Source organism: Odocoileus virginianus, chromosome 14 (assembly GCF_023699985.2).
Source record: "Odocoileus virginianus isolate 20LAN1187 ecotype Illinois chromosome 14, Ovbor_1.2, whole genome shotgun sequence".
Taxonomy (NCBI): domain Eukaryota; kingdom Metazoa; phylum Chordata; class Mammalia; order Artiodactyla; family Cervidae; genus Odocoileus; species Odocoileus virginianus.
The window spans coordinates 36524432-36552135 of record NC_069687.1 but is presented as its reverse complement, the minus strand read 5'-3'; the positions used below and the strand labels follow the sequence as shown (position 1 = coordinate 36552135).

Below are 27704 nucleotides of genomic sequence, written 5' to 3'. Positions count from 1 at the left end.
AGTTGACTATGTGTTGGTTTTTTGTATTTGTGTGTGTGTGTGGTTTTATGTGTTGCTGTAAGTATGATAATTATTTGAATGGGCGTGTCTAGTATTTCATTCCCAGGAGTTCTTAGGTGGTAAGTTATATAAGAGGGAGTACATAAGGGATGTCCAATGCCATTCCTTGTATGTGGAATCTGAAATGAAATGATACAAATAAACTTATTTACAAAACAGAAACAGACTCACAGATGTAGAGAAAAAACTTATGTCGACTTGAGGGGAAGAATGTGGGGGAAGGGATAGTTAGGGACTTCGGGATCAGCATGTACACACTGCTATATTTAAAATGAATAACCAACAAGGACCTACTATACAGCACATGGAACTCTGCTCCATGTTATGTGGCAGCTTTGATGGGAGCGGGGTTTGAGTGAGAATGGATACATGCCATCACTTCATGGAAAATAGATGGGGAAACAATGAAAACAGTGAGAGACATTATTTTCTTGGGCTCCAAAATCACTGAAGATGGTGACTGCAGCCATGAAATTAAAAAACGCTTGCTCCTTGGAAGAAAAGCTATGACCAACCTAGACAGCATGTTAAAAAGCAGAGACATTACTTTGCCAACAAAGGCCAATGTAGTCAAAGCTATGGTTTTTCCAGCAGTCATGTATGGATGTGAGTTGGACTATAAAGAAAGCTGAGTGCCGAAGAATTGATGCTTTTGAGCTGTGGTGTTGGAGAAGACTCTTGAGTCCCTTGGACTGCAGGAGATCCAACCAGTCCATCCTAAAGGAGATTAGTCCTGGGTGTTCATTGGAAGGACTGATGTTGAAGCTGAAACTCCAATACTTTGGCCACCTCATGCGAAGAGCTGACTCATTTGAAAAGACCCTGATGCTGGGAAAGATTGAAGGTGGGAGGAGAAGGGGATGACAGAGGATTAGATGGTTGGATGACATCACTGACTCAATGGACATGAGTTTGAGTAAACTCGGAGTTGGTGATGGACAGGGAGGCCTGGTGTGCTGTGGTCCATGGGGTCGCAAAGAGTTGGACACGACTGAATGACTGAACTGACTGAACTGGATACGTGTATATGTATGGCTGAGCCCCTTTGCTGTCCACCTGAAACTGTCAAAACATTGTTAATTGGCTGTATATGTATATTATATATATAATATAAAATAAAAAGTTTTTTTAAAAAAGGAGAAAGAGGACATGCAGGATTGTGGTTGACACATGAGCTCTGGTGTTAGGCTTTCTGGATTTGAACCCAGCTTCCGGAGGGATGCCCCATCTGCTGAACTCAGGCAAAGGAAGGGCATTTGAATTTCGAGGCAGTCACCCAGTTATGGGAGTAAAGATGAATAAGCCTGTCAAAAAGTCACCATGGCTGGCAGCTGTACCTCCAGAACTCAGTCCTAAAATAATGTGTGAGTCAAGTGCTCCGTTGATTCACCATTTTGAGACAGCTCTCTAAACTGACAGTCGTGATTTCCCACAAAATCATCTCACTGCAAATGAGGACATAAATCCTGTTGAAAAAAGAAAAGGGAAGAAAGGGCCAGAGGGCATTTCTAACATAATCTAATGGTTTTGGAATCTTTACCTGTGATATTCTCTCCTGAAAGGTTATTGAATAATAAGGCACAGTATGAGTGACGTAAATTAAGAAGATGCTCTGTTATGAATTGTCTTATTGCGAGAACAAAAGTTTCATTTACTGTGTTTTCACCTTTATTTATTTATTTATTTAAGTTCTACCACTTTATTGCTACCAACCCATCTCCCTCCACCCTTGTGCACACATGCTCAGTCATGTCACCCCATGGACTGCAGCCCGCCAGGCTCCTCTGTCCATGGACTTTTCCAGGCAAGAATACTGGAGTGGGTTGCCATTTCCTTCTCCATGTTTTCACCTTTATTTTAATGAACAATGTTTGACCTACTTATCAATTTATTCCACATTGGTGTTAAGAATTTAGCTTGTGATTTTAGTCACTCCTATTAAAATAATAGTGGCTTTCCTCACTCCTTCCAGAGACTTTGTCAAAAAATGTTATTTTTTCCACCTCAAATATAGATCTGGCCTACAAATACTGAAGTGATAATTAGAGCTTGTGCAAGATTGTTTCATTTGAAAAATTAGTTGCTTTGTTTTTTTTTTTTTAAAGGATTTACTTTCCAAATTGTTCTGGTTTGAGTGTATAGCTAAAAAAGGGCATTTTAAAATGATGGCTTACATAAATGATTTAAGTAAGAAATGAGTGAGAGGAAAAATAAAAAATATTATTCATTGACCTCTTTTGTGTTTCTGGTTATAATTTTTATAAATGCATTTTTGCATGTATCATTATTGTAGTTTGAGCATGTAACATATGTCAGTCTCCTAAAATTAGAATATATTCAGATTTCCCTGTAGCCTTTCACCAGGCCCCTAGAAAGTCCAGGTGCACAATCAAAAATTAGTAAAAGTGAGAGACTGTGATTGTCAAGGTATTGAAAATTTCTTTCTGGTGAGAGGCCACCATAATCAAAAGAAACTGCCCTAGCAACATTAGTTAAGGTGAACTCTTGTGAGAGTTTTGAAGTATGAAGGGAATCATATTTCTTTTTTGTTCAGGTGAGCTGTTGCCATTTCTAATAGCTCTTCCAGAACTAGGTTCCTCATTCCATAAAATAAAAATTTCACACATCTTTCTGCCATTTCCTTTCCTATGTCCCCAAAATTCTTTCACAAGTATCCTTTCTCCACATTCCTCCATAGGCCACATCCTTCCCTAACTCCAGGCGTTTGCCCTGGCCTCTCTTGTTGCCTGGAATGCCCTCCTCATCCTTCTTTATGTGGCTCATTTTCTGCCTTCTTGGTGAAGCCTGTTCTCTATTATAGCATTTATTACCTTGTTACATTGTGATTAACTGTTCACCTGTCTCCTCCAATAGATTGTGAGCACCTCATGGGACCTTGTCCTATTCATCTCTGTATCCTTCGCACATACACACAATGCCTGGCACACAAGAGGTGCTCATTAAATGATGTTTGAGTCACTGAGCCAGAAGGTTAAAATATGAGCATCATTTTGCAGGCTTAGAAATGTTCTGCCCATGCTAGTTGCTTGACATTATCCAGCCAAAGTCTAAAAAAGTGAAAAATGCTTTGTGCTCAGTGGTTCTTCCTGATGTCTTTATGACTGAGTTCTTGATTGGGCCCTGCTTGGAGAGGCTGGATAACCTGCCACCAGATGTTCTGTAATTCCCCTCCTTATTACAGTGACTAGTTTCCTATGATTTCTCTGGGATCACTTTATCTCAAGGTGTGCCTTTTAATGCTGGCTGGAATAGATAGCTTTTATTCCTCAGCTAAAGGAGAACAAGCCATATGGTAGTTAACTAGATTTGCAAAGGATTATAAATTGGTGGCAAATAAACTGGCCTTTTAAATGCAACAGCCTGATAAGGCAGGAGAGAATTGGCACAGCAAATACGAAAGTGCAGAGGAGTATTAAAGGTGTACTAAGTGGCATGGAATTAAGATCATGTGTTGCATTTAACAAAGTACACCCAGTAAAAGGGGTTTGATCTAGTGCTCAATAACCCAGAATAATCAGAAAGCTGTAGGTTAATGAGTGTACTTTGAGGTCTTTGTCATAGAAAGAAAGAAAGATTGTGCTAAATCATGTCCAATTCTTGTGACCCTATGGACTATAGCCTGCCAGGCTCCTCTGTCCATGGGATTTCCCAGGCAAGAATACCAGAGTGGGTTGCCATTTCCTTCTCCAGGGTATCTTCCCGACCCAGGAACGGAATTCAGGTCTCCAGCACAGCAGATTCTTTACTGCCTAAGCTATGCAGGAGAGTGGTTGTAGAACATCCAGCAACTGATGTAGACTTACAACACATAAGGGCTGGAAAGAATACTAGGCATCGCTTGAGGTTCACCTGTCACATTTTAGAGGTAAAATGGTCTTTAAGTTGTTCACATAAGAGCATAGTACGAGAAGATATTCCAGCTAAAACCCAGATCTATATCTTTTGACTCCAAATCCAGTTCTTTATTTCACAATCTGCTATCTTCTTATTTTTTAAGGGTAGGAGACGTCAGAGAAATCATGTATGGACAAAAGTCCTTCTCTTACAAACAATTGACATCAGTAAATTGCTTTTTTTCTGTCAACCATAGTCATTTTTCTTTAATGGTAGGGGGAAATTCTGCCTAAAATAACAGGGTGCTTTTTTAATTGTCTTTCTTAACTTTTCAAATATGCTGTTGAGTTTCAGGGATGAGCTGTATATGCTCAGAAGACATTTTAGATGCAGGACCTTGATCAGCTTTATTCACTTTAGTTTTCAGTTAATGCTGTGAATGATTACCTCAGAGTTAGGACTAGCCCTACTTTCCTAGTGATGACTACAGGTTAAAATTCAATTTGTTGGAAGAAAACTGAAAACTGAAGCCAAATCCAGCCTCTTTGGTACCCAACACCAAATTAAGTTTCGGAGACAAGAGTTTTGGGTGGAGTGGAAAAGAATAGCTTTATTGTTTTGACAGGCAAAGGGGGCTACAGTGAGCTAATGCCCTCAAAATTGTGTGTGCCCATCTGGAGTGGGTAGTGAGAAGTTTTGTAGTAATGCTTCAAAGAGGGATGGTCATCTCATGGACATTCTTCTGATGATTGGAGTCAGCGTCATCAACTTTCTGGTTCCAACTGAGTCTGGGGTCTTTGTGCGTGTGGGCAGCACCCCATTAATTTGTCCCAGCTGGTGGGGTTTTTAGTATCTGCAAAACAGCCCAAAGATATTGTTACATATATCCTTTGGTGGGGAACCAGGAACTTCCTCCAAGGCTGCACTATTGTTTCCCTGACTGTTCATTCCTCTCTTGTCTCTGCATCCCTTCCCTTTCCTAATTACCAACTTTTTGAATGTGTTCATTGGAACTGGGGGGGAAGGTCATGGATGCTAAATGAAACCTATTTCCTGTAATCAAGAGATGGGTAACTCCAAAAGACTTTCCTACCCAGGATTCCCCCAGGGTCCTGCTCAGTATCAGAACAAGTGATGCCAGCTGTAAAACTGATTGTCTCTGCCAGTTGCCCTAAGGGAAGAGTCATTTGATCTTAATGCTAAAATCAGAGCTGAGACTGTGATGAATATGTTTGAATGTCTTTTAGGACTTAAAGGTCTATCTAGTTTTAAAAATTGAACTACAGAGAGGAAAGATGTTTTGAAGTTTATTTATTTTTGCACCTTATGACTATTTTTATTATACTAAATCAGAGAAAACAAACAGCATTTTAATTTTCTTAATCAAATAAACAGGGTTCAACTTTGCTTACTGCTTCCTAAAAATGAAAGCATATTGAGAACATATAGAAGTTTAAGTGAAAAATAAAGCTCATATTCAAAATGGCATATGCTAAATGATTTAAATTTAGAAATTGAGTCATTCACAAACTGAATTCGAGTCACAATCCCTGTTGGGTTAAGCAGCTATTATCTGTGTTCTGGAAATGTTAAGAGTTTAGCCCAATTCTCCTTTGCAGTTTCTGTGTTAGATACTGTGTTCTTGCATTATAAAAAGCTCCAAGGATGATTAACAGGCCCCGACTGAAGGAAACAGTCTTAAAAAGTAACCTTTTAAAGTTTTAGCTGACATCACTAATAGGCAGTTTATCTGTGGCTGTAAAACCCAGCACAAACTTTTTTCTGTCCTTGTTTCTCCATAACTCTCTTCATTGAAAATTGTTCCTAGTTAATTCTATTAATTATATCATGTCTCACTGTTTTTCTTGGAGTATGTGATAATGGTATAATTTTTCTTACTATTATAGATAAGGCTGGTGCTTTGAATGAATGTGTTGTAGGTATTTAATTCCTTTGGGTGGATGTTCTCATTTTAATTGTTTCTTTGGATTTGCTACAGCCTAATGTTTTCTTTTAGAAAAAGATAGGACAAATAAAATTGGATATTTATAACACTTACTGAATGTTATTAAATCACATACTTAGTGAAGATTGGCATTTTTTGGTTAAATAGAAAGTGTGAAGGCAGAATGCCATCATGGTCTACTGTCTGGATGTTGTATTAGTCAGTGGAAATGAAAATAATACTTATCATAAGCTGCATTTGAATTTGTTTTAAAAACAGTTCCATTCTACATAAACTATTAGTTTAGTCCATGAAGTAAGTAATGTTTTCACTGATTTTTTTTTGATCAATTGTCCTATTAATTTTGCTGCTAGTCCCAGTTTTAATAAATTGAATTATTTTAGGTGAAGCTTTTCTCCTAATGAGTTCAAACCCATCCCATTTTCCACCTCATCCCGTGGTTTGTAAATGAGACTTTGTAGGGACAAAAAACTGTTTTTGTTTTGTAATGCAGAACATTAGGTTGAAGGTGATTATCATAAACTCAGGTTGAAGAAGAGAAGAAAGATTCTTTCATTGTTCTCTGGGTATCTTTGTCATATTATAGTGTTTTTGCTGGTAGTTAGCTAAGCCCTTTTATTTCCTAGAAAAAAATGACTAGGCTAGGTGTTACTTTAGAATATTAACTTTGATCCCTGTTTAATTTCATTCATTTAATTGGCTCATTTTATTTTTTTTTAACCAGTAACTATCTTCATTGTATCAGTATTATTTCTGGCCTTGCATCGTTCTCCAGTTTGATAAATATACTGTTTAATTTTTATACATTTTGTTCCAGATATTGTAAAGTAGCTTATAAGGCACAGAAAATACACAAGATAACATCAATTAAAACTAGGGCTCTACAAAGAAAGAAAAGCAATGGTAGGGCTTTAAAATGGAGCAAGGACCAGACTGAAAAATTATACTGTAATAGCATGCACAAGATATCAAATGAAAATTATAGTACTTGTTTATATAGTTAGCAGTACCTCTAATTTTTTTAAATTTATTTTTCATTTTCTATTGGAGTATAGTTGATTTGCAGTGTTGTTTTAGTTTGAGGTGTACAGCAAAGTGATTCAGTTATACATACATATATTCTTTTTCAGATTTATTTTCCCACATAGGTTATTACAGAACATTCATTTCTCTGTTGTTGTTGTTTAGTCACTCAGTCGTGTCTGACTCTTTGTAACCCCATGGACTGCAGCATGCAGGGCTTCCCTGTCCTTCACTATTTCCCAAAGTTTGTTCAAATTCATGTCCATTGAATTGGTGATGCCATCCAACCATCTCATCCTCTGTCTCTGCATTCTCCTCATGCCCTCAGTCTTTCCCAGAATCAGGTCAGGGTCTTTTCCAGTGAATTGGCTCTTCACAGCAGGTGGCCAAAGTATTAGAGCTTCAGCTTCAGCATCAGTCCTTCCAATGATATTCAGGACTGATTTCCTTTAGGATTGACTGCTTTGATCTCCTTGCTGTCCAAGGGACTCTCAAGAGTCTTCTCCAACACCACAATTCAGAATCATCAATTCTTTGGTGCTTAGCCTTCTTTATGGTCCAGCTCTTACATCCATACATGACTACTGGAAAAACCATAGTTTTGACTATATGGGACCTTTCTCAGCAAAGTGATGTCTCTTCTTTTTAATATGCTGTCTAGGTTTGTCATTGCTTTTCTTTCAAGGAGCAAATGTCTTTTAATTTCCTGGCTGTAGTCACTGTCCACAGTTGACTTTGGAGCCCAAGAAAATAGTCTGTCACTGTTTCCATTGTTTTTCCATCTATTGCCATGAAGTGATGGGGCTGGATGCCATGATCTTCATTTGAATGTTGAGTTTTAAGCCAGCTTTTTCACTTTCCTCTTTGACCTTCATCAAGTGGCTCTTTAGTTCCTCTTCACTTTCTGCTTTTAGGGTGGTGCCATCTGCATGTTTGAGGTTATTGATATTTCCCCCAGCAATCTTAATTCCAGTTTGTGATTCATCCAGCCTTGCATTTCACACGCTATACTATACATAGAGGGCTTCCTAGGTGGTGCTAGTGGTAAAAAACCGTGCCAGTGCAGGAGACGTAAGGGACAGGGGTTCGATCCCTGGGTCTGGGAGATACCATGGAGTAGGGCACGGCAACCCACTCCAGTATTCTTGCCTGGAGAATCTTATGGATGGAGGAGTCTGGCAGGCTTAGCCCATAGGGTCACAAAGACATAGAAGTTAAATAAGCAGGGTGACAATATACAGCCTTGACGTACTCCTTTCCCAGTTTGGAACCATGTCTGTAACACATTATTCCGTGTCTGGTTCTAACTGTTGCTTCTTAACCTTCATATAGGTTTCTCTGGAGGCAGGTAAGGTGGTCTGGTATTCCTATCTCTTTAAGAATTTCCCAGTTTGTTGTGATCTACACTGTCAAAGGTTTTAGCATATTCAGTGAGGCAGAAGTATATGTTTTCCTGAAATTCCCTTGCTTTATCTGTGATGCAGTGGATGTTCGCAATTTGATCTCTGGTTCCTCTGCCTTTTCTAAATCTGAAAATTCTCAGTTCATGTACTATTGAAACCTAGCTGAAGGATTTTGAACACTGCCTTGCTATCATCTGAAATGATGTAAAAATTACCACACACATGTAATTGTGCAGTAGTTTGAACATTCTTTGGCATTGTCCTTCTTTGGGATTGGAATGAAAACTGACCTTTTCCAGTCCTGTGGGCACTGCTGAGTTTTCCAAATTTGCTGGCATATTGAGTGCCGCACTTTCACAGCATCATCTTTTAGGATTTGAAATAGTTCAGCTGGAATTCCATCACCTCCACTAGCTTTGTTCATAGTAATGCATCCTAAGGCCCACTTGAATTCACACTCCAGGATGTCTGGCTGTAGGAGAGTGATCACTCCACTGTGGTTATCCAGGTCAGTAAGATCTTTTTTGTATACTTCTGTGTATTCTTGCCACCTCTTCTTAATCTCTTCTGCTTCTGTTAGGTCCTTATTGTTTCTGTCCTTTATTGGGCTCATTTTTGCATGAAATGTTCCCTGGGTATCTCTAATTTTATTGGACAGATCTCTAATCTTTCTCATTCTGTTGTTTTCCTCTGTGCTACACAGTAAATTCTTGATCATCTATTTTGTATATAATAGTGTATATGGTAATGCCAAACTTCTAGTTTTTCCATCCTCCTCGTAGTACATGTAATTTAAAGGAAAATAATGATCAGCGAAGTACAACTATTCTTGCTGTTAAAACTAGACAGAATTTTATCTTAGGCACCCTGTGGTTATTGTTTTTAATTTTTTTTTAATTTATTTTTTAATCGAAGGATAATTGCTTTACAGAATTTCTGCTTTCTGTCCAGCATCAACGTGAATCAGCCATAGGTATACCTATGTCCCTTCCCTCCTGAATCTCCCTCCCGTTTCCCTTTCCGTCCCACCCCTCTCGGTTGATACAGAGCCCCTGTTTGAGTTCTCTGAGATGTAATGCAAATTCCCATTGGCTGTTTGTTTTACGTATGGTAGGCACCCTGTTTTAATTGGAAGGAAAAACTCTTTATAACTTTGGTATAGGTTTTCTCCAAGAGCATACTATTCTTGGAGCATTAAAAGACTGGTTGGACTCCTTAATCATTTTTTTGCTCAAACTTTTGCTGAATACTTGGAGGTCATGAGCTTAAGATTGCCTTCTAAGACACAAATGGGAATATATATGTTCAGAATTGTCTGGTGTACCCAGACCCTTGCCCCCTTGACCACAGTGAGCTCAGGATGTACTCCCTGTCTTCATTTAAAGGCTTGATAAAGATATTGAACAGGACAGGACCAAAGACACCAAAATGTTACCAATCCAAGCTTGCTCTGCTCATCTCACCAATAATCGGAGAGGAGTTGTTGAGGCAAGGAATATGACTTTATTCAGAAAGCTGGCAGACTAGTGTCTCCAAAAAACAATCTTATCAGAGTCTTAGGGAAGGGAGTGAGGAAGTAGAATAAAATGGTCATTAATCTTGCAATGTCTCCTGGAATGACCAGACCTGGGGAGCGGATGGGTTAATTTTTTTTCCTTCCTGTAGCCATCCAAGGGTAGACTGGGTCCTGAATAATAGCACTTTGGTTTAACATTCAGGCAGAGAGGCAGGCCATTATGTATAGACAGTATCCTTTTAGTGAACAAAAGCAGTGAGAAGCAAAGGTTAAAATAAAACAGATGCAACGTTGAATCAAATTTTATTCTTCCCTGTAACAAAAGACTAGAATAGGGGTCCTTTTCTAATGTGGGGTCTCACTGAGGCTGGAGGGTAGAAATGGGTGGATGTTTATGGACAAATCCTCTATAATCCTTAGAGGGGTTTTACAGCTCAGGAAATATTTTTGTGTGTGGACAGATGTACTTTCATCAGATTCTTAAGCAAGTACTTGTTTCCCTCAAAGTTAAGAACCACAGTGTTAGAGGCTGCTAAGACTTTGTCAGGCCATCAATTAGTTTTGTGGTTCTTCTGTTATCTTTCTGTCTCTGCGTCAGAGCAGGCTCCCTGTTTTCTTCATTGTTGTATCTAGTAGGTGCTTAATTCATATTTGTTGATTTTAAAGTGAATGAAACCAAGTCACATTTTCTCAGTATGTATGTAAAACTGTGGCGTGAGGGAGTTGGTCCGGTGCTTTGTGAAATCATACTGTGTGCTTTTCTCTTGAGTCAGCAATGCGCTGGCTAGATGTGCAATTAGTGAAGTTCACTTGGCAGGGCTTGGTGTGGGAAAAAACTTGTCCAGGATCTAACAATATTCTTTTCTCTGTTTATGACCTTATGGACCGTTTGTTCAATAATCTTGCCCCTGCCCCACCACGCAACATGGATCTTAGTTCCCTGATCAGGAATCGAATCCTTGCCTCCTGCCATGAAAGTGCATCTTCTTAACCCCTGGATCACCAGTGCTGCTAAGTCACTTAAGTCGTGTCCGACTCTGTGCGACCCCATAGACGGCAGCCCACCAGGTTCCCCCCCTCCCTGGGATTTTCCAGGCAAGATACTGGAGTGGGGTGCCAGTTGCCTTCTCCAGACCACCAGTGAAGTCTCAATAATTCATTAGTGCACTCTTGTGAATAGAGCCCCAGTTTGAAAAGCAATATATTTGCCTTTCCATATGCTGACATCTGTGCCATTTTTTACTTGACTGTAATTCTGTGACCATATTTTCAGGCTCTTTAAGAATCCTGACTTGTAATTTTTGTGGGTCTACAGCCTAGAATTAATTCAGAGAATATAGGTGTATCTTGGAATTCAGTTCCTTCTTAGCTGTATTAGTTCTTTGCTTTTCTTCTTCTCCCTGATGGTGAAGCCAGAAGTGAAATGGAATTGAGCTGCTGTGCTTTATTCTGTCTTCTGTCTCCAGTGGTTGTGATTACCATGTCTGAACTCCCCATCAGCAGCAACAGAATCACCCCAGAAACCACTGTTCCATCGTCTTTAGTATTTGGACATGACTCACCTCATTACAATTTGTACTTTTTGACCTACCTGTTAAAGTTTCACGTGACCTCCTTTTGTCTTAGGTCATGTGTGTCTCTTTTGTATGAGCTTTTTTTAAAAATTGAAGTGTAGTTGGTTTACAACGTTGTGCTAATTTCTGCTGGACAGCAAAGTGACTTAGTTGTATACATATGTTCATTCTTTTTTATATTCTTTTCCATTATGCTTTATTTCAGATTGGATATAGTTCCTAGTTCTATACAGTAGGACTTTGCTGTAATAGTTTGCATCTAAATGTAATAGTTTGCATCTAAATGTAATAGTTTGCATCTACTAACCCCAAATTCCCAGTCCATCCCCCCTCCCTTGCTTCTCCCCCTTGGCAACCACAAGTCCATTCTGTATGTCTGTGAGTCTGTTTCTGTTCGTAGATAGCCTTTTTAAAATAGGAGAAGACACATTGCTATCCATGTTATCATATTCTTTCTTTGTATACCGTGTTCTCGTTGTCAAGATGATCCATTTTCATACTGTCAGAATGGGGGTTTTGAGCGCCTTACACCCCTCATAGGCTTCTATTATTTACAGTTTCTGACCACTTGATCCTGATCTTTGTTTTTATCCTCTCAACTTTTCAAAATCTACCTCCCTTCAAAAACCAGGATACGTTTTTGTGTACATCTAAGATTCAGTTCCTGGCTTATTACTAATTCCAATTTTACATTGTCACTTTCTTTCAGGGTTTCCATCATTTCTACTTTACCAAGGAATTTATCTTTATTGGTTAAAAGTCCCGAATCATGGTTTCTCTCACTGTCTCATTCTGAAAAATAGAACTTGTCAAAAGGCAATATCGAATTTATCAGAAGAATATGATGAACAGAAGATGTTCTAATAATTGACATTTTCCATGATATCACCCTTTTATATCACTATCTTGTTTCTGAGCCAATTTTGTCATTTCTGTTAAAAAATATGCCATCTACATCTTTAGTTTGGTGAGCACTCTTGATTATATGGCCTTTAGTGTGATATTCTTTCTCCTTTTAAAGTCACTTTAAATACATTTTGTCACATCATTGCTAGGTCATTGGCTTCCCAGGCTTGTGCCTGTTTTCGTGACATACCTTGTGTCTTTGAGCTTATTGTCACCAGACATTGGAGAATGCCCATTGGCGTGAGACATTCAGTGACTATGCAGTTACATTTACAGCTATTTGTAAGGTTGCAGTTTCATTAATAGCCACTCATCTTTTCAGTTTTTGTGCCTTTCTATAAAGACATCTAAAACCCCATGTATTTTTCCAGATCTTTTCAGCTTTCATGCCATTTTATTTTATTTTATTTTATTTTACTTAGTTTATTTGTTATGTTATTTGAATGAGAACTTTCAGATTTCTGAAGTAAGTGTTTATCAAAGAGCAAAGAAAACAATGACTCATTCCAGGTATTTTGGACTCTATTTTTATCTTCAGAGGGGGCATTAAGTAGGTGTGTTTTTTCCTTTGTTTTTTTTTTTCTTTTTTTTTTTCATTTATTTTTATTAGTTGGAGGCTAATTATTTTGTGGTTTTTGTCATACATTGACATGAATCAGCCATGCCATTTTCTATTATATTTTTGTAGTATTTTTAAGCTCCCTAGCATGGAGCTTAAGAAGCTATGCACCTTCTTGCTCCTTTGGATGTTTTTTTCTCTGTTGGATTTGTGGGGAAGGATGCCCTTCAGGCCAGCTCTCCTTTTGCTCCACATTTCCTCTTTCTCTTCCCCGTTTTTTGGGTTAAAGTAGTATACAGAACACCTCTGCATCTTCTAAATTTTTCTGTCATTGCTCATTGCTTCCCTTCTCCATTTTTCTAGTCTTCCAAGGCTTCTTTTTTTTGCTAATTTGGGTACTGGTGTTTTCTTTCTTTTTTTTTTTTTTTTATGTTTCTAGCCATTGTTGCTTGTTATTTGCTTTTTAAGTTTTCTGATAAGAGAAGAATATTCATCCTAAGACTTTCTGAAGGCTAAGATGACTCAGGAATAAAATCTGCAATGTGATTCCTCCCTTCCTCCCACCTCAGACTTGACTTTATTTCATATGGTGAGGTTTGCAGGTGTGCAGCTTTTTCCACTAACAGCCTTCAGGGTTGGGCACACTTTTGTGGCTATAACCGACTGAGGTTGTCACTAAAATAAAATAAGAAATAAGGAGGTTATTACCTTGCTGCTCCTCTGTTATGTTACCTGAGATATAAATAATGTTTGCCAAGGAAAAACAAAAACATTGTCACCAGAAGATGAATTCTTACCCTTCTCCAAGCTTTAAAATAAATTTTTGCAGAATTATAAAGTGGGAAGGGTGTAGGGCAGAGAAAGCAACCTTTTAAAACAAAGTTCAAATCAATAATAATTAACATTCACTGGCCTCTCTTTTCCTGCTAATAACTGAAGACAAGTACTAATTAGAGAAGCCTCAAGTGTCTGGATTTCTGGATGTACCAGATGGCTGCATGAGAACTATGCATCGTGCCAGGGAGAAGCCTGGGTTGCTCTTAGCTACCGCCTCCCCTCCATTTTGATCTTGTCTGAGGATCCTTAAACATGCCCATCACTGTACACTGAGGCTTTTTCTTTGTTCTTTCTTCTCTTGTCTTACCCACTTCTGGTTTCAGGAGGTACATTTCTGCCATGCTTAGTGAGTGCTCTTGTAAGCATTTATTTTTACTTCTTCCTTAACAAACTCTTTTCTTTTCAGATTTCCTTTGACTCTTATGCTTTTGTCTGATGTCACCAGATCCTTCCCTCTCTCCCCATTTGTTCTTTTTCAAGATCACACAAAATGAGCACAGAACCCTTCAGTTGCTATCATTAATATAGTTCTGCCTCTTCTTTTTTTTTTTTTTTTTGTAAACTCTTTTCACAGATTGTCTGAAAACATATGTTTTCTTCTTTGGGTTTGTACTTCAAATATTTTCTTCCTCTGTGATTAACTCTGCTAACGAACTCTGAGAAAGCTTTGATTTTTGTATAGAAATTTTCAGTCCTGTTGAGTGTTGATATTATTTTGACAAATGCTGCCTGTGCGTTTTCAACAAGATGAAAATCATTCCTATTAGTATGACAGAGCCTGGAACTGATTACGCTTAACTAGATTCTTGCTTTTCATTGGAGTTGTTTTACTGGGACACATTCTTTCACTTCATTTGTTGTGAAAGTCATGATAAAGTTGCCCTTGGTAAAGAAAATTGGTCTTGATTTGGTGTTTTTTTGTCAGAACTTTCTCTGATGGAACCCAGAAGAAAGTAGAGATTGGTTACCATCAACATTTTTGGCTAAGTGAGAAGTATGACTTCCTTTCTTTCCCCATGTGTTTCTTGCTCCTGCTGAAGGGTCGTTGCAGGGCAACCAGTTAGGAAGCTGATGCAGTGATTCAAGCAAGAGCTAAGAGGGCCTGATCTTTTGGAACAACGTAAGGCAGTGAGAATAATATGCATTTTCTTAAAAAATGTAAACAAAAAGTTTTTTTAACTTAAATTTCATAATGTTGTAAATGTTTTTAGAGTTTAGAAACCACAGTTTTTAGGGCTCTATTTTCTTTTTAACATGTCCTTTTGATATATAGCTAACTAAGCAATATATCACATCCTCCACTTAATGTGTTTCCTAGTTTTGGAAACCATCTACTTGATGTCTATTGCAACTTAAAAAAAAAAAAAAAACTTGCATGTTTTTCACCTCTTGATTATAAAAGTAAAATTAAACAGAAATAACTTGTACTGTCACCTAAGGATAAAAATTAACATTTCAGTACTAGTTTCCTTTGGTTTTTCCTCTTAGTTTTTGTAGCTATGTAAATAATTGTTTGAGCCAATATATTAGTCTCTCAGTCATGTCCAACTCTGTGATCCCATGGACTGTAGCCCACCAGGCTCCTCTGTCCATGGAATTCTCCATGCGAGATTACTAGAATGGGCTGCCATTCCCTTCTCCAAGGGATCTTCCCAACCCAGAGACTGAACCCGATGCCATATATATTTTAGTGTTATTCTACTGTTGATCCTTTAGGTTGTTCCCAACTCCGTTTTTAAAAAAATGTGTGTGTGTGTGTGTCTGGCTGCCCTGAGTCTTCAATACTGCTGTGCGCAGGCTTTCTCTAGTTGCGACGTGAGGAGGGCTGTGCTGTAATTGCCCTGCGGGGGCTTCTCTTGTGGTGGAGTATGGGCTCTAGGTTCGCAGGCTTAAGCAGTTGTGGCTCAGAGTACTGGCTCAGTAGTTGTGGCTCACAGGCTTAGTTGCTCCATGGCATGCGGGGTCTTCCTGGACCAGGAATTGAAACTGTGTTCCTTCCCTTGGCAGGCGGATTCTTGAACAGTACATCACCAGGGAAGCCCCAACTGAATGTTATTTTAACAGATGCTGTGGCCAGTATTTTCATGAATAGTAAATCTTCACACATATCCTCAGTATAATGGCTTCATTTATATCCTTAGAATAATATCCTCAGGATAAATTTTTTAAAGTCGAGAATTTCTTTGAAAGCTTGAGTTGAAGTGTAAAATGTGAATGAACCCTAATGGATGAAATTTCTGGCTTGTTGAAGAAGTGGAAGTAATGCTTAGTTGCTCTGCATTTCCTATATCCACCTCCTGTTTACCTGATCCCTACCTTGGTTTCAGTAGATTAAAAAAGAATCAATATGCAGGAGGCCTAATAACCTGATGGATATGTAAAAAGTGAGGGCTATGTTCTTGATATATCAGAATATAGAGAAATTTGGAGGAAAAGATACAGAGCACAGTGATGGGGATCCCCCTGCCTCCCCCTGATTCATTCTCAGATGAATATTAGATATACATCTCTGCTTACTATTTCATTTTTGGATTCCCACATGTTTACTGACTCTTCCTTGGACTTTTTTTTTGATCAGAGAAGATGGTTTTTATGTACCATGACCTGTTTTTTTTCTCAGCTATTTGAGAGCTATGCATAATAATGAAATTGACTCTTGTTAATCCCCATTATTCTTTCATTATGGGAGGAGTATGATTTGGGCATACATGGTAGAATAGCATAAAAAGGGGTGCTTAACCTCAAAAACTTCTGAAGAGTTCCATTACTAGTTTAGGAGACAAATATAATACAACTCCCTTTGTACCAGTCACTTCCTTTGCAGATAGCTCTTTGCTTTGGGTATGACATCTATTAAACTGAGTACTCTCAGTCTTCAAGATTAATATTTTTTCTTGGCACCAGAAAGATAATTTTTTTACCTCAACAATGTTGATCTTAGTTGATCCTTTTTACTCTGAGGGTTTTTTTTAATGTTGATATAAAAAATTATTTATTTTGTCCTTTTTAAAAATGAGTTTTAAAATAGCAGACTGACTTGGGACATTTGGTATTGCTATAAAGTACACTTTTGCTGTATGAATAACTTTAATTTTTAGAATTTCTAGTTGTTAATATTTTCTTTTTCAAATTTCCATATTGAAATTAATAATCAATCTTAAAGTAAAATTATTTCAGCAATTGCAGTTCTCTCACGATCCTAGGAAGCTAATAACAGGAATAATTTAAAATGGTTACAAATAGCATTTGTGTCTATATTTAAGAAGCAATTGACCAAGCAGATGTTGTTACAGATTTTTGTCTTTGATATGATAAATTTCCATTAATTTTGAAAATCTGGGTTTAAGGGATGTGCTTTCAAATTTTGCATAGTTGAGCTGCAATTTGTGAAAGTTCAAGCAGCTGTACTGACAAACGTTTGACAAATTTGTAGCTGAGGCTGTTTTAAGCAAAGTTCTAGAACTTTATGTTCTGTGTTTTATGTTCAGGCCATGTATTTGAATTTCTTCTCTTTTTGTGGGTCTAGAAGTTTTTGTATATGTATGTATGTGTGTATTCTTTCTCTCTGATGTATATGTAGATTTGTATATGTATATTTGTATTATATATATATATATATATATTTATTTTACATTGTGTGTCCAACCTAAGTTGGAGGTAAAGATGCATATTCTTCATTTTTTTAATAAAAATAGTCAATTTAAGCTCTCATTTAATTTAAAATATTTTTCTTTTTGCGTAGGTTGAAGAAATTGTCGATATTGGATCATTTGCCCCAGAAGACATTCATATTCCTAAGATTTATGTACATCGCCTTATAAAGGGAGAAAAATACGAGAAAAGAATTGAGGTAATTGACTTACCTTGTTTGTCAGTATTTATGGATCTGACTGTCAAAGAGATATGTCTCTGGAGATAATTCCAGATGATAAGGAATTAAAGCTGAACAGGAAGTCTTGATTTGAATCTTAATAGAAGCTTCTCATGTGTCCATCTTGAGGGGATGTCTGTCTGTCTAGCTTAGCAGTGCCTTGTGTTTACGACATGTATATCACTAAGTTACATGATTCTCTAGACTTTTCTCACAGGCTTTTGTAACTGTTCTAATTTATAATGCATAGTTTTGGATGGCTGTCCTGAAAGGTGGAGAACAATAATCAGGTCTTTGCTTGCTTCACCCCTGCTGGACTCTTACTGTTTGAGTGTTCAGAGCTAACTATCCTGATGTCTTTGCATGTTTTCCCACAGTGTTGAGCTCTGGGCAGGTGGTGGATAGATATGAGATCATGGTAAGGAGAGGCTACAAGGAGCATTGGAGGTATATACTAAGGCTACTGAGAGCATGAAGATCAGCTGGATCAGAATCGATGTTAAGATTCAGAAATGTCTAGGGATCAGCAACAGAATAGACAAGCAGTAAGAGACCAGAGATTCAGAGATGCCCTCTACCTGTTGACATCAAACAGGAAGACACTGCAATCTAAAACTAATGTCAGGGGCCAGGGATCAAAAAGAGGACATTTGCAAACAGGGACCAGAGTCTGTATCAAGGAGATCTAGTGATGGAAATAGTTTTTTGGCTGGTTTCTGGATATTTCTAAGATTTCTGTGATGCACTTATAGCAAAACCAGTCTCGACTCTGCAGGTGGAAATAGGCGATTGGCAGCAGCAGTGCTTGGTAAACACATTCTGACAGCCCCACAAAAAAAACAGTTGAAAGGTCTGTTTGTTTTCTTTGTTCCAGCTGTATCCCTGAGCACCCGAGGAGAATTCAGCTGTAGGACTCTTAAGAGTAGCAGTAGGAGCACTCAGTGTGGCAGTGACGGAGGAATTATTCGCTTCAGAGATAGAACAAGTGTATCTTCCTCTTCAAACAAATCTGACCTTTCGGTTACTTCCTAAAGAATTATTTCTATCATCAAGTGTTATCCATGTTACTCTTCTTTTGTTAAAAAAACCATCTATATTATATTGCAGATTTGCTTCCTGTTAGTAATGGGGGAGAGTTAAAGTTTTTTCCAATACAGTTTCGTATTTCAGCAGTGATAAAATAAAAGGCATACCTCAACCATGAATAATTTATTTCTGTTTATTTTAAAGCGTTTATCAATCCGGAAAGAGGAAGATATAAAAACCACATCTGGTAAACCTGGAGATAATGTCAGGGAACGTATCATCAAGCGGGCAGCTCTTGAATTTGAGGATGGCATGTATGGTATCCTTTATTCCTTCTGCGGCTGAGCAAAGACTTAGCCCTTTTTACATATTCATCAGGTTACTAGACTTCCTGCTTAGGGATTCTTTTCTAGTCCATTGTAGCTTCTAAGGCAACTGATCAGTTTTTACAAAATGTGGCATATAAACTAAAGATATAAAGATAAATGAAATTGAAATTATAATTCTTTTACCTTCTTGAAGCAAAATAGTGACTGAAAATTTGCTTAGCTATTCTCTGACATACAGTGAATTTCAGTTCAGTTTGGCATTTGGCTAAAGTTAATTGGGAAAAGAGATTACCCAAGATGAAAGTTTAACTTCTCAGAAGTACTAGTTGTAACCAACGCTATTTGCTTTCTCTGTGTTCTGACATTTATGTACTCATTTGAAACATAAGATCCAATTTCTTAACAGCCTCTTGTTTCCCATGACAAAGATCCCTGTGAGTGTACTCTTTTATGTCTGATGTTTTGTATTCAATGAATGATTCAAATTCTGCTTTAGCTACTTTGTTAAGAAAGAGGTAGATAAAGTGTTTGGATTTTGAATGTGTTTAAATGTCAGTGAGTCTTTTTGCCCTTTTGCTAATTTTTGAGACGTTAACCATTGAACTATATAACACAAATAATATTACATATACATTCAAATAATGTATGATAAGGTAAATATTTGTTGAATGGTGAATACAGTAAAGCCATACTTAAAGTCCTGGGACAGGAAGTAGAAACATGACATGTATATCCATTCTCTGAACTTCCTCTAGTCTAAAGAACTGAAAATTGCAGCATATGATAAGAGATTTGAAGTATAAAACTTGTAATTTGGATTGCCCTTTCTTGAAAATAAGCTGCTTATAATGGAATCAGTACCTCACTGTGTTACATGCATCACTGTGAGAAACACAATTAACTGTACGCCAGATGGTTTGGTAGGAGGTAATCCAAGTAGCTATCATCGTAGTTTCATAGACTCACTACGTTCACTGGAGGTGACCTGGCACATTGGGTTGTTTTGCTGGCCTTTGTAGTTTATAATATGGTGCCATGTACAAACTTTATCTTTTCTGGCCTTGATTCTTAAAGCACTCCCTGTTATTAGAATCTCATCAGAGTGCTGTTATTCTTTAATTCTGTAAGAGTCTATGGTGTGCAGTAGTGGACAGCATGGACAGCAGTTCCAGACAGTGTCAGTTGTTGTTTTTTTTTTTTTCTTTTGGGCCATGCTGTAGCTTGTGGGGTCTTAGTTCCCCGACCAGGAATCAAGCCCAGGGCCACAGCAGTGAAAATGCCAAGTCCTAACCATTGGATGCCAGGGAATTCCCACAGTCAGTCAGTATTTCTGATCTGGTCAGCTGCTTTGATCTTGAGAGGCAAGATCAAATTCACAGCACAGCATACAAGTCAGGACTTTGATCATCTGAAGAAGGTTTCATAGCCTCAATTAGCTCTTTTAAAAAAATTGATTGAAGTATAGTTGACTTACAGTGTTGTATTTCATTTCTACTGTACAGCAGAGTGACTCAGTTATGCATACATAGATTCTTGTACAGATTGTTTTCCATTATGGTTTGTCATAGGATGTTGAATATAGTTCCCTGTCCTGTACAGTAGGGCCTTGCTTTTTATCCATTCTGTGTATAATAGTTGGCATCTGCTAATCCCAGTCAGTTAGCACTTAGATGCTGTAGCATAGCTTCTTTTTAATAGATGGTCTCAGATGTATTCACTGAAACTTAAGCACCCCACCATCCTCTTTATGTCTTAGAGAAGTTTCAGTTACCAGTGGATGTTATTACAGTGACCCAAAGGAATCCATACAATTTAGGTAGACATTTTGGTGTTGTCAGAAAACTTTGTTAAAATTCAAACACAGAAGCCCCTTATAGAATATTTTAATCATCTTTAGTCTCAGTTGGAGTTTCAAATAGTGAAAAATGCTTTTAAACAAAGCTCAGGCCGTGTTATATCAGTCAGCAGTCATAGTACATATATCATAATATATTAGCCCTAATACATAGTATATAAGTCATAATACAATCCAAATATTTGCTAAATGTATCTTACAATAAAAATGACCTTTTGATTAGTTTTCTGAAGCCACTACTTTGATAACTGCATGGTGAAAGCTGTGATTATTTGAGAGATTTTGTTTTTGAAAAAATTACAAAATGATACCTAGAGAGTGGTGGGAGAATACATTCAGAAAAAATGCCTTTAAACACTTCTGTGCAGATTTATTCATGTAGAAGATTTATGACATAATCTCTCTACCTTCTGTACGTTGGACCTTAACATCTTTTATTCCAGCCAATTTGGGTATAGGAATACCACTTCTGGCCAGCAACTATATCAGCCCCAATATGACTGTCCATCTGCAGAGTGAAAACGGAGTCCTGGGTTTGGTAAGACAGAAATTAAAGCTTTATTTATCCAGTCTCGATGGAAAATGAGATATTTTATGTAGTGCAGTCTTCTTAGAGTTGTTAGCTTAGATTTTCCATTCTTATTTTTCTTTCTCTTTTATCCTCATAATAAAATGTTTAACTTTTCCCATAAAGTGGTAGTACTTATGAACATGTCCTGTCATATTTTATGGAGTAGATGGTAGTTTCCCGACTCCATGAGCTTTTCAATTGCTCCTCATTTATCACTGTATGAGCTTCCATCTCCCCTATTACACCCACTTCAGAGACCTCACACCAGCCTGTTCAGGTAAACTATTATTAACCTTTGTGTGATTGCACAAGATAATGAAGGTTATTAATAATTCTACATTAAATAAAAATCAGCAAGTCTCAGCATGAGAAACTGAAGAGTAATTTTCTATTGATCCTTTAGAACAGGACATTTTTTGACAGTTGGCTAATTCAAAAAGTTCTCATGTAATAATCATTTTGAGGCCATGTTGTTCAAAAGGGTAGAATTTTCCCTTTCTCAAGAATAACTTTTCAAATGGGCTCAATATTGTCATAGAATTTGACCATTCCTTTTATTTTAATATTTATTTAACATAAAATTAAATACTTTAGCTTCCTGAATAACTTTTATTTACTTATTAATTATGGCAGAGATTACTTATAGTCTGTCAATTTATAATATTCCTAATCTTTTATTGTTTCTCAGTAGATCTTAACTGTTAATGCAGTACAAATCATACATATGGAAAATGTATATCCAGCATTTAAAATATAAATTATGGTCATGAGCATGTAGTTTATTCTGATTGAGGCAATGATTGTGACCATTTTTGAGAACACAAAAATGGTAATAGTCTGGATAAAAACAGATTCATACTGCAAAGACTCACATTTTTCAAGTTCCTTTGAGATTATCTAGAGTGACCAGATCCCTTATTTTGAAGACAAGGGAAATAAGTTGATATGCGTAACTATGATCACTGTCTAAAGAAAATTTTACACAGATCTAAAACATTAGTTACCATTTCAGTTTTTTTAAAGAATACATTTTTTATCTCATTTTTTGAAAGTATGTTAACGTTTCACAGCCACTATTTCCTCTTTCTTGGCTCTAACTTAGACCTTTTCTTTTCTCTTTTTCTATTTCCTCTCTTTTAGTTTAATATATGTTATGTTATGAAACTGCTCACCCTGTTCAAGTTATTAGAGATGGTTTATAAAAATACATAAAAAATAAAAACTTAAGATTATCAGTCAAAGGGAGAGTAAGGGTATCAAAAAGATGAGACTTGCTTCTTCAGATCCTTCTAGCCCAATAAAGTAGCCATTTAGTTTGTGTTCATTGGTACACTATAGCATAGACTGCATAGCAGATACTAAATAGTTACTTTTTTATTGACCTGTATTTCCAGTAGCTTAACATTTCTTTCAGACTTTGGTAGTTTGAAGAAACTATTTTTCACTTACCAGATCACACTTATTAGCACAGAAGAGACTAATCAATGTGAGAAACAGAGCCATGAAACATCAGGATTACTTTGAAAAGGTTCACCTCAAGTCTTCTGATAATCATTTCCTGAGGTTTTAAATGAAGTTGTGTTCATTAAAGTTTTAGTGTGTGATTCAGTGAGAAACTTCTTTTCCTAACTGGACGTGTGCTTTATTTAACAGGGTCCATACCCATTAAAAAATGAAGTTGATGCAGATCTAATCAATGCAGGTAAAATAACTCATTACATGTGCTTCCAGCATTTTCCTTTGCTATTAGTTTCGTTATCTGCCAAATGGTATTAGAGTAAGGAGTTGGGCTTGATTCTTTGATGTTTCCTGGAGAATATGCACTGTACTTTACATGGAGGAGGTGAAAGAAGCCTTCCCACTGCCATCTTGGCCTGCTTGCCCATCAGAGGCCTCTCCTATTTAGGGCAGAGTAAGATATAGGAGAAATTGCAGGAGGGGCTACATGAAATGGCAGGAGCTTTGGTGGGCCAATCAGGCGCCACCCTGACTGTGCACAGAAAACGCTCTCAGGTTGGGTAGCGAGGAGAATTAAAGGAAAGGATAGTTTACAGGTGTCATCAGGGTTAAGGCACACCAGAAAGGATGCTGAAGTACCACAGGGAGTTTTTATCACTCTTGGGCCTTAAGGGGCAGCCGTGGGAGAGGGTCACCAGACAGGAACCAGGGTCTTTGTGGGGGAACACAACCATCTTGCAGAAAGCTGGGTGAGGGTGAGAAAGGGAGTCTCCTTTCTCACCTTGCTTCTTGCTCTGTCTCCTGCTTGTGCCTCCACTTGGCTGACCCCAGGCCGAACTATATCTGTATTCTCATGATGAGAAGGTGGGAAGTGGATCCATGGTAGCAGCCAAAACCAAGATCTGGGGCTCTGGGGTTTTTGTTGTGGGTGATACGTTCTGTCCTCTAATCCAGGGGTCCCTAACCACTAGGATTCAATACCTGATGATCTGAGATGGAACTGTTATAATAATAATAGAAACAAAATGCACAGTATATGTAATATGCTTGAATAATCCTGAAATCTTCTCTCTACCCTCTGGTCCATGGAAAAATCGTCTTCCACGAAACTAGTCTCTAGTGCTCAAAAGATTGGGGATTGCTGCTCTAATTGACATCAGAGTTAGGAGTTGTTTGTTGATTAGTTGCTAAGTTGTGTCCAACTCTTTTGTGACCCCATGGACTGTAGCCTGCCAGGCTCCTCTGTCCGTGGGAGTTCCCAGGCAAGAATGCTGGTTAATAGAGCATCCTTCAAAACTTCAAGGGTACTTAAGGATGTACTCTGCTACTCATTGCAATCTAGTGATATAGGTGATAAATATAGAGTTTCTTTGATTTGGAAACTCTAGCCTGTCTTCTCCTATGTTCTGGTATTCATACGCTTTGCCTTTTATTATTAGCCTTTTATTTGACTGGGACAGAGGCACACATTGCAGCAGCCTGGAGGAGGAGGGAAAACAGGTCAGACCTTTTGGCCTCCATCACTGCCTATACTTGAGGCAATACTGCCACCGTGTTGGAGCTAAAGATTTTCCTTAGAATGGAGCTTCCCATAAGCTTCCCATAAAATTAGAAGCTAATTTTTATATTCCAGCATGATTTTCTTTATCCTTCTTTTACTCCTATTCACTCTACCCCCACAAAAGTATAATTCTTACTTTGCATTCAAAAATAGTATGTGTAAATTTCTGAAGAGAAGCAACAGGAACTGAATATAAAGGCCAGCTGCCAAGTAGAATTGATGTTTAATACTTAGGATTTTTGGAAGTAAAACAGCTTCTGGTTGAATAGTTGAATTAGTTAACACGACTTAACTCTGAAAGGTGCAGTGTGATAAAGCAATGACATTTAACCAAGGCTGTGATTTAATTGTACTGTACCCTTTAGCAATAACTCATTGATCTGTGAAAATATTTGCTGCTTGGTTTAATTAATTTATGATGTTAGTGAGTTATTTGCAAAATGAATAACTCCATTTTCCAAATTTCAGGCTTGAGCTCATAAAACCCACTTTCTTTGGAAAGTAGTTAATCTTTTCAATGACATCATTGGAGAGTAGACATTTCTGATTCCACTGAGCTTAAAAGTAGCTCAGTCCTAATGAAGCCACCAGTTTAGATTTCAACTTCTGAAATATCATATATAATCTTAAAGTACTTTGTAAAACCAGAATTCATTGCTTTTGGGAAGCCAGGCTGTAAATCAGTTTAATAGTATTCTGTCTCTTTCATCAAAGTCCTTTTTGGGATTTATGGTGCTTTTGCCTTTGGAGCTAAGTTAGAGGGGAAATACTTTGAACTCCAGAACCCAGAATATAAATTGATGATTTCCTCTACTCCCCAAGTTTGGACATAACCAGGAAGATCAGCCCATTGTTTGTGTTCATTTGAAAGGATTTTCATAGAAATCCATTAGAACAAAGACAGGGAGTTATGTTTCTGGGCATAAAAAGTGTATTAAAATAATAATTAGAACTATTTCTAAGAATACTTTTTTCTAAATAATTTTATATGGATATGTAACAATGAATGACCACTTGTATAGAACCACATAGTTTACAGCATATTTTTTCACATATATGATCAATATATCATTTGAGTCTCAAGTGAAAACTTTTTATACACGTTGGGAAACTGAAGCCCAGAAAAGTGAAGTGATGTGCTCAAGATGAGGTTGCTAGGGACAGATTCACATGTAGTCTCCTGCTCTTGGCCCCAGGCCTTTTTCTCTGCACATTGAGCTACATCCACTGATAACTTGAGAATTTACAAAGGTACAGAGGCAGCATTTAGAACATTTCTGAGGCCTCAGGAATATTCGCAGTATCCTAGTGCAATTGTGAAATTTCTAATAAATCTCATGTTAGCTTACATATTAATGTGCATTTTGCATTCTTTCTTATTTCTTAATATTTTTCTTATTTTAATATCAAAATGTTTTTAATGACTTCTTGTTCATTGTTCAGTCACTAAGTCGTGTCTGACTGTGTGAACCCAGGGACTGCAGCATGCCAGGCTTCCCTACCTTTTGATTAAAAAACTACTTACAAAGACTTAGCAACTAAACAACAACAACGACTTAGAAAGAACCGTATTAATTTCATGGCTTTTGAATATCCTTGTTTCCTGCCATGTGTCTCTAGAGCAGTGGCTTTCAATGGGAAAGAGGGGTGATTACACCTTTCTGGGGACATTTGATAATGTTTGGAGTGCCAGTGTTACTGGAGTTTATGCAAAGGCCAGGGATACTGTTAACTATCGTGCAATAATCAGAGCAGTTTCCAGCCCCCAACATCAGTAGTATCTGCTCTAGAGGTCTGTGTGCCACATCTGAAGAATTACAGGCCTGCAGTCTAAAGTACAAATAGTACTGCATTCAGGATCTCTCTAATGATTGTGATTGACCTTTCCAGATTTATCTTTTGCTATAGCTGAGTCCACCCATACTGAACTGCTCAATCTGTTCTGTTTCCTTCCTCCAGGACTTAGCTCTTTCAGTGCCCTTCCTTTTTTGTTTTGTTCTATCCCTTCCTTTTTCATCCCCATCTCTTTATCAGTAATGCCTAGCCTTCAAGTCCTAGTTCATTTGTCCTCTCCAAATCCTCTTGTGGCTCAGAAGTGCTTCTCCTTCGAACCCACAACACATTAAGCATCTCATAAGCATACCATATTTTGCCTTGTTATTATTTGTGTATATTCATCTCTCTTGCTGGGTATTGTGTTCCTTTGGTTTAGGGTGTGCACGCTTGCTTGGTTGCTACAGTCATGTCCGACTCTTTGTGACGCTATAGACTGTAGCCCTCAAGGCTCCTCTGTCCATGGGATTCTCCAGGCAAGCATACTGAAGTGGGTTTCTGTGTCCTCCTCCAGGGGATCTTCCTTATCCCGGAATTGAACCTGTATCTCCTGCATTGCAAGCAGATTCTTTAACCACCTGGGAAACCCTTGCATAGGGCAGCAATTCTCAAAGTGTGGTTTTCAGAGCTACAGCATTGGCATCCCCATCACTGGGGACTGCTTAGAGATGAAAGTTCTCAAACTCTGGGAAGTGTGCTCAATTTTATAAGCCCTCCATGTGATTCTGATGAGTGTTTGAGAACCATTTGTCTAGGGCATCTGCATTTTGTTTTAAGGGACAGAGTAAACATTTACTTGTTATTGAGTGAATAACTTATGTCATGAGCCAAATGACTCAATAACTATGCAATTGGTTAATTCTGGTGCCTGAATATCATTAGAGGATGTAGACATATACAGAGGAAAGTTGAAAGAGACAAATAATTAGGAAAAGCAAAATACGAAAGCCTTTTTTCTCTAAGATATTGATTGTATTATTGATTATAATTATTTAACCAAATTAGGACACTGTATTTGAAAAGCATTAATATCAACCTTAGGATATCCTATTTTATTTAGATTTTGGGATATTAAAAATAATGAAAATTAGCTTTTTTTCCAAAGAATATATTTATAAGATACCAGAATATATTACAGGGGGCCTGACAATAACTTTCATAAGAATTATTTTCTGGGCTCTTTAAAAAATACTATCCTTGATAAATCACATGGGGAGATCGGAAGCTCTGTGTGCATTGATCTCAGAGTTTCCTTTACAGTAAGTGGTAAATAATGCCTCTATATACTGCCAGCCAGTAGAGATAGCCCTTTGGAAGTCATTTTGATTTATCACATAGAGAACAAAGAATTGAGATTTTTGTTTGTTTGTTTTGCTTTTTCAGCCTACAAGATCTTCTTTGCCTCTCCATCTCACAGGACTGGAGAGGAACTGTATTTTCTGGACATGACAGTGGTGTTAGGATAAGGCTTAGTTGTATTCTGCTTGTCCTGAAACCTGGA

General features: G+C 37.6%; 1 protein-coding gene across 1 annotated transcript in view; it reads left to right on the top strand.

The window, feature by feature from the left end:
• Window positions 1–27704, top strand: part of OXCT1 (3-oxoacid CoA-transferase 1) — a 162356-nt gene that overhangs the window by 63142 nt on the left and 71510 nt on the right. The window contains exons 8-11 of the mRNA XM_070476631.1: window positions 17442–17549; window positions 18801–18915; window positions 21224–21318; window positions 23005–23053. Of these exons, the coding sequence (XP_070332732.1) occupies window positions 17442–17549; window positions 18801–18915; window positions 21224–21318; window positions 23005–23053 (367 nt within the window). The remainder of the gene's footprint in view (window positions 1–17441; window positions 17550–18800; window positions 18916–21223; window positions 21319–23004; window positions 23054–27704) is intronic.